General features: G+C 37.0%; 1 protein-coding gene across 14 annotated transcripts in view; it reads left to right on the top strand.

The window, feature by feature from the left end:
- DTNA (dystrobrevin, alpha) overlaps positions 1-15629 on the top strand; it is a 401960-nt gene that overhangs the window by 332643 nt on the left and 53688 nt on the right. For 4 of the 14 annotated variants that reach the window (XM_011943695.1, XM_011943698.1, XM_011943696.1 and 1 more), the window contains one exon: positions 4922-5005. The exons of 1 other annotated variant lie outside the window; for it this stretch is intronic. In XM_011943695.1, coding sequence (XP_011799085.1) covers positions 4922-5005 — 84 coding nt within the window. Of the gene's footprint in view, positions 1-2516; positions 2526-4921; positions 5006-6371; positions 6660-6730; positions 6821-15420; positions 15499-15629 lie in introns of those variants that run through there. 9 more of the 14 variants (XM_011943694.1, XM_011943704.1, XM_011943699.1 and 6 more) reach the window with 6 other exon arrangements.

The raw sequence follows: 15629 nt of genomic DNA, 5'->3' as shown, positions 1-15629 counted from the left end.
GGGCTAAGCTACACAATACATTCTTAGTTTATGTTCCATGGAGAGATTTTAAAATTCTGTACAAAATGTGTCTTCTTTTGAGAAAACCTCTATGTATTTTACCAGATCCTCAAGAGTCCTTGAATCAGAATACTGATCTCTACTCACTGATAACATATTTTCCCAGGGTGAAAGTTTTAATTTTAAAATTCAAATTGTACAAGATATTTAATTGTTGAAATAACATACAAGACATTCTGGATGTAGAATGTCAAGTCTATTTTAGAACAGAATATTTTTGTTCTATTTTTAGCCATAGAAATTTTTTCCATATTTGTTTCTTTATTCAAATGCTATTGTCCTGAGTAGATATCCACGTCTTTTTTCTGAGACTTCTAATTTTAAAATGCATTGCTCATTTAACTATTCTAAATTATCATAGGCACATCAAGGACATTTAAATAAAAAAAATGGTATTAAGCCTGAATCATTTATAAAAAGAATGCTCTCTTAATCTGCTATAATGAACGTGTACATGGAATTAATGAATATTCACACTTCTTCCAAATGTATGTAAATAAGATTTTGATAAATTAGACAAAAATATATGACATTCCATACCATGTCATTTTATAATAAGCCATCCCACTACTTTTATACAGTGCTGTACAGTGAAAATAACTGAAATTTAAGAAATAAAACACACCAATACTCCCACCTCCACTTAATGCGCTTAATTTATTACTCCCAAATATGACTTAAATTATAAAGATCTTATGCAGAAGGAATATTGTCATAGTGCAGAACTATGTGAAGTAAGCTTTATCACTGAGTCTCTAGCAAAAATCACCCTAAAAGTATGTTCCTTAGAACTATACATAGCAATAAAAATATATTTTCTAGCTGTAGCTCTGTCTTGGTCATCCTCATTCCCTCTCTGACCTTTCCCTCTGCTTTCCTAAATAATTTATTAAGCAATCGTTAATTGTAGTACAAACCACATCTTTGTCATTCTTTGGGTGTAGTGTCACAAAAATATCCCAGTCCATATCAGTTGCACCCATGGATAAGCTTACAGACAGAGGTAAGAAGGGAGCAGTGAGTGGGGTGCAAGCATTGGCAATATCGATGGGCATACTCTGTCCTGTGCTGATGACCTGAGGTTCTGGGCATTGGGAATTATAGCACAGACTCAAAATAAAACATTTTGGTTTTGCCACTGTGAAAAAGTGTGTTGATTTTGTAAATTAATACAAATTCTTCAAAGACATAGTCAGAAAAAAAGTCCGTGATGTAAATGTTTAAGTGAAGGATAACAGTATGTCCTTACATAGTGCTGAAATATGTAGAACATTATAGAGCTCATGGACATAAAATTTGATGTTGAACATTATACAGTCTTCTTAAATGCACATCTTGCTGTTTAATTATTGTGTTTAAAAATGCTGGCCAGGCACAGTGACTTACGCCTATAATCGCAGCACTTGGAGAGGCAGAGGCAGGCTGATCAAGAGGTCAGGAGATCAAGACCATCCTGGTTAACACGATGAAACCCCGTCTCTATTAAAAATACAAAAAATTAGCTGAGCATGGTGGCAGGCAGCTGTAGTCCCAGCTACTAGGGATGCTGAGGCAAGAGAATGGCGTGAACCCAGGAGACGGAGTTTCCAGTGAGCCGAGATCACACCACTGCACTCCAGCCTGGGCAACAGAACAAGACTCCGACTCAAAAAAAAAAACATTGCTACTACATGGCGCATGTATACCTGTGTAACAAACCTGCAGGTTCTGCACATGTACCCCAGAACTTAAAGTAAAATTAAAAAAAAAAAATTGCTACTAGTCATCTAATACATACTGCATCCAAAGTTGAGCAGCAAAAGCATTATAAGAGATAAATAAAATTGAGAAAATAGTAAGTGGAAAATGCTTTATCAATACCTAATGAAAACATTAGAAAATATTTTTATTACTCGTTTAAAACTCAAGTTCCAATTTTTTCTTTTTTCTTTTTTTTTCTTTTTTTCTTTTTTGTAGAAATAGGGTCTCTCTATATTACCCAGGCTGGTCTGGAACTCCTAGGCTGAGATTATAAGTGTGAGCCACCACACCTGGCCACAATTTAAATGTGAAAAAAGTGGCAAAAATATGGCACAGTCTGACTATGTAACAAATTAACATTTTACAGGTAGACTTAGATGTGGTAAAAAATAAATTTGAAAAAGAGAGATTGAATCAATAGGATTTTTAAACAGGTTACAGTACTAATATCTCTGTCACACACAAACACACACATACATTTGCATATGGAAATGAAACATGTGACACACAGAAAATGCCATTTTTTTTTTACTATAGCCAAGGGATTTTCTACCCATCTTGTGGAGAGGTGCTGCCAGTCATGAATTAGTCCTTAAATAGAAATGAGCAGGTGGTGACATTTTGGTACTTTGACATTTGTTCTTAGCTATTGTATTGCTTGTAAATGTTACCATGATTAACGGTCTCTATTTGGTTCAATTTTTCGCTGCCAAAAGTGATACTTGGTAAGTAGTGCAGTAGTTTCCAGTCTACTTGTGAAGATGTATAATCATGATCATAAGTGGGGATGAGACACAAAACAAGTGAGCAATATGAGGCTAGTTTAGAAATAAGTCTTCTTGTGCTGTACACTCAGTTTACAAGGATGACACTTATATGAAATTGTCCTCTGTGAAGATCTTGTCCAGAAGGCCCCTATGACTTACTCTACTTTGTGGAACTGTTTCTTTTACATAAAACCAAATATGTTCAGAATTCCCAGTGTGGGCCATTTGTTAGATAAGGTAACTTGCCATTTGATTGTGGAAGAAATAGGAATTTCAGTTCCTCTAAAAACCACCATTTGGGGCCAGGGCTAGCCATTCTTTGTCCCAAGTTCAACATTTCAATGGTAGACCTTAAACAAAGCCATTTGCTGAGAAACCTTGATTTCAGCTTTGTAGTGACCAGACTCAATAGAATACATTTATCAAGCTAGTCAAAAGGCACTCTAAATCCACTTGTTTTCTCATTTTTAGACATGGAGGAAGATGAAAAAGTTAAAAAAAAAAAAAAGACAAAATCAGAAGTGTCAGGTCAAGTATTTTTTTCAACTCTTTGCAAAGCTACGATGAAGATTTTGTACTCTGTTCACTGTTTTAAAATCTAGCAAACTTTTCATAATTCACAGAGGACATTTGTATAAAATTAGCATCCTTCTTCCAAATTGCTAGTGTTCAACTCAAAGCAGAATTAGTTTTAAACTAGCCTTGTGTTGCTCCCTTATATATCAAAGATGCATCTTAGATAAGTAATGCAAAACACTAACATTGTTTTCAGAACTTCAGTTTTGTCTAGAGTAGATGAAATAGTGAATCTGTTGTTTTGGCTTCGTCCAACAGATGATATGTCTTACGAAATCTCAGAGCATAGGTTAGCACCAGCTACCATGAAAAAAGTTTCCATGAATTTATGTTATTTTTTATTGGTTTATTTTTATTTTTCCCTAAGTTAATGGGGTACAGGTGGTATTTGGTTACATGAGTAAGTTCTTTAGTGGTGATTTGTGAGATTTTGGTGCACCCATCACCTGAGCAGTAGACACTGCACCATATTTGTAATCTTTTATCCCTAACCCCAGAGACTGTTATTCTAAGTCTCAATGAATTTTTGCGTGTAGTGCTGACATTTTAAAACCTGCAGAGCTTCATGTCCATTCCAGTCAATACATTGGGATATACAAGTCTACCTTTTTCCCAGAATGTCTTTGTTGTGGAATCCAAAGCTGTTCTCTAAAGTAAAAATTAAACCGTTTACAAATTTGGCTCTTAATCAAGCCAACATAAATTGGTTATTTAGGCTGCTATAATTAATGTCTCATCTTCAAAATGTTCTATACTGTCAAACTCAAATGTAGAATTATAGTGAAACTGAAATTTCCTGTGATTCAGAAAATGCCCCACCTCATTTTCCATCTTTTGAACTCTAAATCCCATCTCATATTACCATTCATTATCCTATATTGAACCTAAAAAAGACTCAAAATGGCTTGGAGATGAGATAGGGATCTTAGTCCTGCCATTTTACCTGACCTAAAACAGTCATGATAGGAAAAGAATGACAGAAGGAAATGAAAATCAGACCAAGGAAGATGGACTCCATGCAGTTGGTGTTTAGAACCATGAACAATTCTGAGGAAAATTGAACTCTGTTTTCCTTCTCTTACCATAAGAAAACAAGTGAAGCTTACAGGATGCCATACACCATATACTCTATCATATGGATCACCCAAACAACAGAAACTAAATTCATAAATCCTTGTGGAGCTTACTTGCCTCTTCACTTGGAGCAAAGGCAAATAAGGTATGATATGATTGTACAGCCTGTGTCCTTTCAGACCAGGCATGTTGGAGAGGCCCGTCATCATGGAGAACACAGAAGGAGCCTTCCAAAGCCTCAGGAATCTTCCTCTTTCCAAGAGAACGTAGATTCAATAATCAGGTCTTCAAGGCTTCTTGAGAAGGCAGTAGAAATAAAACCACTGCCTTCTTCAAAATCCTTGTTTCATTCCAGAATATTATACAATGAAACATCAAGGCTCAAAGCTCACATCAACATTCACATCCTTGCTTCATTCCAGAATATCGTACAATTAAATATCAAGGCTCAAAGCTCATGCATCAACATTCACATGGTGTCTGGAGATCTGCCTCCCAGTGTTTACCTGAGATTATATATTCTCAAGGAAATGTTACTTTAAAACACTTAAGGAATTTAATTGGAGAATGTAAGATTTCTTGTTGATCCTGGGAAAAATAGAACTCAGATCTTCCCATCCCCTTTCCTGGAAGGATGAGGGAGAGTTTTGTATGTGTGACTTTTATTTGTTTTAACTTTCTATTCACACTGTCTTTTGTTTTAGGCCTCCCAGACCTGTAACCAGCATGAATGACACCCTGTTCTCCCACTCTGTTCCCTCCTCAGGAAGTCCTTTTATTACCAGGAGGTAAGTTCCAACCCTATTATAAAATAAGCCCTTTCTTTGGTAATGAGCCTTGATTTTGTGGTAATAAAAATATTCTCATGCAAGCCAAGGGCAGAATATTGTTACTGGAAACTAGCTTGCAAATATCCATTATAAGTTTTCAATTTCATTCATTTGTATGCATTTAAAGAGGGGTATGGTGGCTTTGGGGATTAATGTCATGTCTGGAAACCTGCATTTATAATGTATCCACAGTGAGAATGTGGGGTATGTTTCAGTTTTACTGCTGACACACATGCTTCCCATCTTATTAAGGAAGTCACTTTCATAGTCCTCAGAGTGGTCTGTTGAAGTCAGGAACTGGAATTTCAAGATGCAATGGTGTGTTATTATATAAATGGTGAAGCGTGTCATTATTTAAAGCTAAGATACAAAAGAATCCTTTGTTGGTGAACCCTGGAGCTCCTGAGGCTAGAGGCTAAAGACAAAACTTGGAAATGTAGTTTCCATATAAGCAATTTCATCGATAATAATAATAACTTTTTTAAAAGGTGGATCTGCATCTCATTTCTTTGCACAAGATCCATTCCCATGTGAGCAAGAAACAGGAGAAGCAAATATTTCTCTAAGAGTTAGCATCAGACATATGCAGGGTCAAGAGGTGCTCTGAGTCATTTGATCAAATAATTGCAAATCAAGCACCAGATAATTGTTTTATAAATACATGAAGAAGGCTCACGGGAAAACAAAAATAAAGGTAAGGAAAATTGGAGTGAGTAATTGAACATAAGATTTCAAATGCCTTTCAGCAGAAAAAAAAGTACAGCCTCATATTTCACAAAATGCACATAATTCATCTTTTCCCTGAAGAGGTTTATAAGGTGCCAGTTTCATTCTAATATCCTGGTACATTCAACTGAGGATTTGAAGACAATGAGACTAAGAACACAGCTGATTTTTTTCTTCTGAGTTCTTGTATGTGCCCATCAACAGGAACCTGAGATGGAAGATGTTCCCCATAATTGTAATTAGCAGAATAAACAGAATATGGTGTTTCTGATGTATAAACGAGGTCTGTAACAAGTGGAAACGAGGAGACAGTTATACAGCAGAACATCCACGGTAGAATAATATGGTTTAGGCCCTCAGTAACTTCCTTTCAGCAACTCTTTTTTAGAATCACCAGCAAATTCAACCTTTTTTTTTTTTTTTCTGGAACGAAATCATAAACTGTAAAGTCTGTAAAAAGACACAGGTGTGCATCCGTCTAGGGAAGACCTGACGTGATGTTTAGAAATATGTATTTTTATTAGGAAGCTCTGCATTCTGCAAATGTCAAGCAGAGGTAGATCCCATCCTTACTGAAGGTCATTTTATATCATTTCAGCTCGGACGGTGCTTTTGGTGGATGCGTCTAGATGGATAACATGACTTCTTCTACCCTAAAATATTCCTATAATACTTTGAGCTGTTCTGGTTCCTCCAGGGTGCATGGTACCCATTAACCCAAAATATGATTATTTCCCTTTTTTCCCATTTTCAGTCCTTTTGGAATGTTCTCTGTGAACCACAGATATGTTGTTTAAAGCTCACATTTCTTTCTATCACCACAGAGATTGGCCTACGGTTTCTGTTTGGAGGGTGCTATTCAATAAAGCTGTGTACACTAAATGTCTTTCCTCTCTGAGTGGGCCTTGCTCTGTCCATGGGAAGTTTTAATGAGGTCTCATTGTTTGAATCCCTCAGGTTACCTGAGGGGATAAGTGCATCCAGCCCTGTGGCTGAAGAGCATTCCCTCATAAAGCAGTACGTAAATCAGCTTGATCACGGTGCACGGTCAGTATCCCAGCCCTGAATTGCTAATCATAGTAGTAGTTCCATAGCTAGACTCATAGTCATTCTACTCTAGCACTAAAATCCTCTCGTAGTATGTCTTATTGGAGATAGAGGTCTTCTGGGGTTTAATGAAATTGTGTTGAGACTTTTCAACTTGAGCTGGACTTTGCAGCTCTTTCCTCTCCTTTCCACATATTTTATGGATTTCATAGCTTCATACCAGTATATAAGAGATGTATATATGTGAAGTGTATCAAGCTGGATCTCGTTTGGACAAGTCTCTGCTTTTGTACAATTTGCAAAAACCCCAGATGGTAACTTCTAAGACTCTTGAATTAAGGAGTCTATTGGAAAGATCATTAACTAGGTAAGGCTAGGACAATGTCATATAGCTGGACCTCATTGCAGTTAAAGACGTGAGGACTTGTACCTTTCTGTCCCATTGGACCTGATCCATTTTCCCCCCAGGGAGGGCAGTCTGATTCCTAATGAAGTAACAATTTCAAAAACAGTTGCTTGCTCTCAGTGCTTATTCTCTATCACTTGATAATGCTGGTGGTAAATCACTTTTGATTTCTTCATCGTGTCGATAAACTCAGATGGATAGAAATCCATCATGCCAGATGTAGGCAAAAGTTAAAGGTCTTGTACTTCTATCACTGAAACAGAACCAAAGAAATATGACCTACGGCTCTGCCCTCACCCCTACCCCATCCCAACAATGAAATAAAACCTAAGCAAGCCAAGTATAGTGCCGGTCAGTATAGGGCAGCACCAAGAAAGTAGGTAAGTTCTCCATATTTTCTTTAGCCTAAGTTTGTAACATGACAGATCCTAGAAAGATAAAGCCGAATGAGGATAAATTGAAATCCCCACTCCAGAATCCTCCCCACAAACTCCTGGCATTATTCACCTAGGGCTCTTTACAAGCCTACCACTTTGATCTTCAAAAGACACAGGGATAAAACTTTGAAATCTTTCGACATCCTAGTAATCTACTTCATACAGATTTATGAGTGTGTACCTCTGGTTACCAGCATCATCTGTCTTATTCCCTGTTCTTACATCTTTTTTAGCTATGTACCATATTCACTTTTCCTTTACTTAAAAGGAAAAAAAAAGGGGGATTCTCAAAGGCACTCTCCCTTGGTCCTTTGAAGTCTTCTTACATGTGTGTATGTGTATGTGTGTGTGCACATGTGTACATTCAGTGCTGGTTAGAAGTTAGGTAGAATGTGGGTCATATAATCAATGGACCGATTCACTTCATTCATTTTCTTGATTGTAAACTGTATGCCTAAATCTATTTTGTTTTATTATAAATTTATAGGAAAGAATGGCTAATTTGAGGGAAATCTATTATCACCGCTAGGGAAAGAGCTCTAAGAGCTATGTATGGTGAGCCAGCAACATTATCTAAGCTTATGAAAGATAGCTTATTATTATTATTGCAGATATTATTGCAAGGACTGACCACAAAGCCAGGTCCCAAAGGCTCTTTCTCCCCTTCACTGCCCACAGCTCTGTGCCTCTTAGGATCTGCTATCTTTTTTGGCATCATGCCTCCTTTTTAAAATCTTAATTATCTTGCCATAATCCTTACTTAGTTTATATGAGAAAGTTAACCAATACTTTTTAACATCAAGTAAACTTCTTTCACTATGACCAAACTTCTTCATTAGTCACGGTAACGACTAATAAAAAAAATTAGTCACACTACTTTTACCTCCAATTTTAGAAACATCATTTAAAGTCTTCACAGGTATTTTCATAGTTGCAACCTCTAAAGTGGTAAGCACTCACAAAAGGAATCACGTTGACAATACTATATAACATTTAGCCAGGTCTTATCACTCCACCAAATATTAGGAAATTGCTTATAATTCATATCGCATGTTGAACACAATCTAATATGCTAGTTTCTGGTTTGCTGCAATAACAAGTAGTTAACTAATCATATTGTATTAGATGTCCGGGCATGGTGGCTCACGCCTGTAATGCCAGCAGTTTGGGAGGCTGAGACGAGTGGATCACCTGAGGTCAGGAGTTCAAGACCAGCCAGGCCAAAGTGGTGAAACTCCATCTCTACTAAAAATACAAAAATTGGCCAGGCACAGTGGCGGGCGTCTGTAATCCCAGCTACTCGGGAGGCTGAGGCAGGAGAATAGCTTGAACCTAGGAGGCAGAGGTTGTGGTGAGCCAAGATCGTGCCATTGCACTCCAGCCTGGGCAACAAAAGTGAAATTCCATCTCAAAAATAAATAAATAAAATAAAGTAAATTTTAAAATGATACTGTATTAGGCTCTGTAGTTCCTATGAGGAGAGTGCACCCACCCCAGATACTTCCCAAATCCTGATCCCTCCAAGAGGAGCAGCAGTTGTGAGTTATTTTTTGGGGTTGACTTGTTGGTCAGTTGATTGATAGGTTTGGGTTTTCAACCCAAGAAATGCTAATTTACTGTGCCTTTTTCATTTCTAAAAAATGTTTTTGCTTACGCAGAGATTCTTTACTTAACAACCCTGGCTTTTAATCTGACTCAAAAAGTTCAAGCTACATTTTAAATAGTTGTGATTTGGTAATCAAAAGTGGCTAAAAATAAATTTGAGACACTGAATGTAGCCTTTCCTTTTGAAAATCAAAGTTTTCTTCATATCTATTTTTTTCTAAGATTAGTGCCCATCCATTTTCAGTCATAAGACAGATAAATTTTTAAATCAACATCTGGCACCACCCTGAAGATTTCTCACTCTTTTCAAACTTTCTGGGCATGTTGTATGAAATTTTATGGATTTGAAATAATCACTCTGCAGATAATTCTTTACTTCATGTAGCCCCAGAGCTCCACTAATATGTTAGATTTTTCCAAACTGGAATTACACCAGTCTACACATCAACCCTAACAATTTTCTATACTAAAATGTTAGTACATGATTAAAACCACAGTCACCTATCTTGTTCAGTTCAGTAACCTTTATTCTCCTACTAGAGTTGCTTTGGCTGTTGTCTCTGCATGCCCTGTACCAACAAGCAAACTTTCCTAGAGGCTCTCTTGACTAAAGTGTAATTAGTGTGACTTGATGATACCTGGGTACAATGTAGTAAATTAAATATGACCTAATAATTCTTATTTTTTCCATGGTATCTGTTTGAGATGGTTCAGCTTCTATGCCAGCCTGAATTGATGACAGCTAATTTTCCCACTGAGACACTAACCTATTTTTTAATACTGGTCTATGAATTTTCAGGTAATAGATATTTTATATTTCAGATGTAAGCTATTGAAATCTAGAAAAAAAAAAACAGAATGTTTCAAGACATTATTTCTTGACAAAAGATTTGTGGATTCTTTTTTATTGTACTTAAATTAGTGTGATGGCCTTACTACTAAACTATGTAATTCTAGTGAGAAGGAAAATTTTATACACTATAGATACTTAAGGAGACAGCCAACTTTGTAAGTGATTCTTCACAAATCTAAATGTCACACAAGCTTATTAATAATGTAAGAATAGAAATGAAAATATCTGTTCTTAATTTGCTATATTTCAAATGTTGTTTTTCTTTAAACCATTGTGATAATTATTTTATATTAATATAATTTGTTTCTATAATATTTGTTCTCTGTGAGACTGCAGCCAGGCCTTTAATATCATGTTCAATAAAAGAAAAAATAATCTTTGTCAAGGGCTAATATAGTAACTCAACATTAGCAGAAGTGGTTTTTAAAAATATATTTCAGGTATCCAGGAAGCATCTGTGTGTGATTCTGTTACCTTTGGACCAACTCCCAAATATTTTCACTGAAGTAAAACTATTGGCATCAGTCATCACCCTTCAAAGCTAAGGGGATAATTTTTTTAATAAGTATGAAACATTTTGAGATTGTTCTACTTTTCCAGAACCCATTGTGTCGTGTGTGTGTGTGTGTGTGTGTGTGTGTGTGAAAAATTTTGGAAGAAGGTTATTTATGTTTATCTTTAGATATGCTACTTTCCAAAGGTCTAAAAAAGGAAATGGTGAGAAGCTAAGGATTTTTGTTAGAAAATAAAGTCTAAAGGAATATTTCCTGCCTTTTTTCTTTCAGCAGATATATGAACTTCAAAATTTACCATACCATGCCCTCCAAGGTATGGCTGTTCCCACAACCATCGGTGATAATATGTGTGTGAAAGGATGTGCTCATACAGTGGCAAGGGATTAGTGAAAAGAAAAAGATGACATTAAGAAAAAGAGATTTGTGTGCATATAATTTTAGAAATGATAGTCTTGCTTCTCTTTGAAACTCAGATTAGAAAAAGTGTATCCCATGGTCAAGTTGAACCCCAAATAGTTCCCAGTTTCAGAGCTTAAAAGGAAGAATACATTCTGATTTGAAGACAAGGCATGTAGAACAGAAGAAGCTTTTGAAGCTCAGGCTGGGTTGTATGAAAGCCATTGTCACATTCTGACACAATGATATGCTGGAAGCACTCTTTCCTTAGTCAGGAAGTAGGTTCCATTGTGCCTGATCCTAAATCCCACAAAGAATTAGAAACTTAACTTCTCCATGCAAACTGTCAAGCTACAAAATGAAAGTTTAGAATCTAAATTAGTCTATAAAAACTGTGATAATATAGAGCCTTGAGGGATCATTGTAAGCCCCACATCATTACCGTTTTAGTACTTTGTGTTGCTATAAAGGAGTGCCTGAGGCTGGGTAATCGACGAAGAAAAGAGGTTTAGGCTGGGCATGGTGGCTCAAGCCTGTAATTCCAGCACTTTGGGAGGCCACAGCAGGTGGATCACCTGAGGTCAGGAGTTTGAGACCAGCCTGGCCAACATGGTGAAACCCCATCTCTATTAAAAATACAAAAAAAAAAAAAACAACGCTGAGTGTGGTGGTGGGTTCCTGTAATCCCACCTACTCGGGAGGCTGAGGCAGAAGAATTGCTTGAACCCAGGAGGTGGAGGTTGCAGTGAGCAGAGATCGCGCCATTGCACTCCAGCCTGGGCAACAAGAGCAAAACTCTGTCTCAAAAAAAAAAAGAAAAGAAAAAGAAAAAGAAAAGAAAAGAGGTTTATTTGGGTCATGGTTCTGCAGACTGTACATGAAGTATGGCATCAGCATCTGCTTCTGGTGAGACTTCAGGCTGCTTCCACTTACAGCAGAAGGCAAAGGGAAGCTGGTTTGTGCCAAGATCACATGAGGAGAGAGGAAGCAAGCCACAGAGAAGAGATGCCAGGCTACTTGTAACAACCAGCCCTCAAGGGAACTAATAGAGTGAGACCTCACTCATTGCTGTGAGAATGGCACCAAGCCATTCATGAGGGATCTGCCCCCATAACCCAAACACCTCCCATTAGGCCCTGTTTCCAACACTGAGGATCAAATTTCAACATGAAGTTTGGAGGGGTCAAATATTCAAACCATAGCAATCACTGTTTTCACAGCAACTCAAGAGAAAAAATTTCACTTTGCTAGAAGAGGTTCTGGTGGAAAGTACTTCAAGTGAAAAGACTTTAAAGACCCAAGTTTTAAGTGAAACCTGTCTCCCAGTCAACTCTCAAGGTTCTTGATTCATTTCATTTTGAAAGAGTGGCTATTTTTGTCTTGTTTTCATCATGCATTTGCCTTCCTCTATACGTGGTCATATTTTTGGCTTCCTAGAAACAGATGATGAGAAGAATTTGAAGCTAACTAGAAATTACAGAAACTATGTCAACAGTGAGTATTAAAAAGTTAGAAGTTCTTCTGGCACTGAAAATTAGGAGCTATAGCAAAACAAAATAGTTTATTTCCAGAAACTCATAAATGTTTATGGTGTAACTCCCCTATTTTCCAAGAATTGTTTTTTCTAAGAATCCTCATGGGAAAGGAAAGGAAGATAAAAGATTTTAAACTATTTCTTTAAACCAACACCGGCAAGGGCCAACACAAAGAAAATGACAGCAAAAGTTAAGAGATGTATATACATAGAATATGTCTCATTCCTTTGAGGGAGGAAGGGACCTGGTTAGAAGAAGGAAGAAAAGGAAGAGGAGAGGGGAGACAGGCAAGTGGAGTAGGGGAAGGAGGAGAGAAGCCCAAAGATTTGAAGAAAAAAAAAGGAGAAGGCCACCAAAGGAAAGTCCGGCCTATTGCCCCCTTCTCTCAGCCCTACCCCTACACAATACTGAGGCTAGGGCTCCTCCATGCTTGGGCCTTGTCAGTGGTGGGTGGTGGACCCACATTTCTGGGCCTTCACTGACACGTCTTCTTCCTCCCATAGAACTTCACCAGAATAATTTGTGGCAAACACATCTTCGTGGTTGACCTTCCTGTGTTTCTTTTCTCTACTGATTCTTGCTTGTTATCTTGCACGTTCAGTGTGAGAGGTTGTCCCTATGCAATTATTCGGCTATTTGCTTAAGAAATTATTGCCACAATTTCTGGGATTCAAGGAACAGAGAAGCATAAGAAGGCAGGGAGATAGTTTAGTTTGGAGGGAAGACTTATGGATGTTTCACACAGTGTTTTGAATGGTTTTGCAAGCATCCAAAATAAATTATGTAATAGATTCATCTATCTTTAGTTACAAAAAATAATTGGGGGGACATTGGGCAGCAGGGGTACTGTAGGTACTGCATAATGAATGTATGGAGATCTGCTTCAGTAGACATAGTTTGGAATGCAGTTTTGGTGGGGTAATGGTATGTCACAGAACACAGAAAGTGTTTTGGTGGGATAATGGTACATCACAGAAAATGATGGCTGAAGGTGGTTCTTTGGCCCTGATGGGCAGGTTTTGCAGTTTTAAAAGGAAAACATCAATATGCTGGATAAAGATAAGTATTAAGGTTATCAGGAAAGTAAATTCTCCTAAAACACAATCTAATTTATTTTTAAAGCCAATTTTGGGCCAGGCATGGTGGCTCACGGCTGTAATCCCAGCACTTTGGGAGGCCAAGGGGGGAAGATCACTTGAGGTCCGGAGTTCGAGACCAGCCTGGCCAGCATGGTGAAATCCCATCTGTACTAAAAATACAAAAATTAGCCAGGCATGGTGGTGTGTTCCTGTAATCCCAACTATTCAGGAGGATGAGGCAGGAGAATCATTTGAACCCAGAAGGTGGAGGTTGCAGTGAGCCGAGATCATGCCACTGCACTCCAGCCTGTGTGATAGAGTGAGACTCCATCTCAAAAAAAAAAGTCAATTTTGTTTGGATACAGTTGAACTTTTTAAGTACAGCAATAATTTGTATAACAGATGCCTTTCTGAAGAGCTGAGTGAAAATGTCATTCATCTGCCAAACATGCATGTCTACTCTTTGCTAGTCATTTTCTTTACAAATCAAATTTAATATTAAATTTATCAGAGACCTCACTATTCAAGGAATCTTTTAATATACAGTATTATAAAGCAAGAATTCCAACTATAATGTACATAGTTCTAATGTGATATGTATAAATTTATATTTTTTAGTACTTCATGGCCTGAAAGAATGGTGCTTTATAATAGAGCCTTAAAACTTGTAGTATGAAGTTTTTAAGATTTTAACTAATTTATAAACCATTATATATACATTTAGTAGATTTAGAGTTTCTTGAAAATTTTTGGCAAAACCTCATAATTTATATCCAAGTAGTTAAATATTTGGCATTCAAACAAAGACAGACAATTTATTTTTCTATTTTCCAGGAAGAAGGAGTAGGATAATTTTAGGTTTACCAGTGTGCAGGGCAAATTCTTACTTAACCTATAGAGGAACAAACTTTCTTTAAACATATTACCAACCAATACAAGTGTAAATACTAAGAATTAATACCATATTTCTCAATGTAGTATGACTACAAATTGTCACAGTAGATTTTGGATGACTTTACTGTAGCCACACTTAATGAATTATTATTTATATTTCTATTTGTACTTTAATAAAACTGTATTTTAAACTTTAAAATTGCCATTTAAATTACTAAAGAAAATGAGTAGTTGCCATAATGAATCTATAATGTTAAGAATTTGCTTTAGCAATGAGACTATATTCACTAGCTTTGTATTAATATAAACATAAGAAATAACAACGTATATGTATAAGACTCAAAGGTATATTTCTCTGTTTCTCTGAAAATTTTCTTTGTAGCTCCACAGCCAAGGTCATGTGGCTTTTGCTTGGAGTAGTAAAACACTTCCAATATAAAGCAATCTCTAGCTAGGTAATTTTCAAGTCTTTCTATTCAGCACAGAAAGTTGGAGGATGTAGGGAAGGCTAAAGTTCTTGAGTGGGATCTAAAGGCTGGCAGGACTTAGTGAACTGCTGGACTGTTTACATGCTAAGCCATGATAAATGTTGAATGAATTTTCATTATGTCTAGACATACCCAGTATAAATGCTTTCTTGTTAAGCAAATAGCAGAGGTCAAATCTGGGATCATGGTGATTGAGGTTGTGTTCTCGGGCTGGGTTTCTACTCCTACTTGAACTCTGTGGAAATCTGAAAACATCTTGAACATTTCAAAATAATAAGAGATCTGTCCAAATGGAACTTGGATCTAGACTTGGGAGTGTCTGTTGCCAGTTTCTATTCTTGAATGCATTGCGGTGTTTACGCTCTTCTTGGCTTTCCCATCTTATTAACTAGCTCTCCTCCCAAGGACAGTGAAGTAGAGCAGAACAAACTGCTGGCTAGGGCTGCTCCAGCTTTTCTGAAGGGCAAAGGGTAAGTTTCAGCCAGAGTGTACTGGAACCCTGCATTAACTGAACTAAAAATGGAGATTTCTTTTGTCAAAAATGCTTTGTGTGTGAAAGACCATCTTTGATTCAGTAAAAGCAGCTCTGCTCTAACCCAAT

The sequence above is a fragment of the Colobus angolensis genome, unplaced genomic scaffold (assembly GCF_000951035.1).
Source record: "Colobus angolensis palliatus isolate OR3802 unplaced genomic scaffold, Cang.pa_1.0 Scaffold220, whole genome shotgun sequence".
Taxonomy (NCBI): Eukaryota; Metazoa; Chordata; class Mammalia; order Primates; family Cercopithecidae; genus Colobus; species Colobus angolensis.
This window is presented reverse-complemented; position numbering and strand designations above follow the sequence as displayed.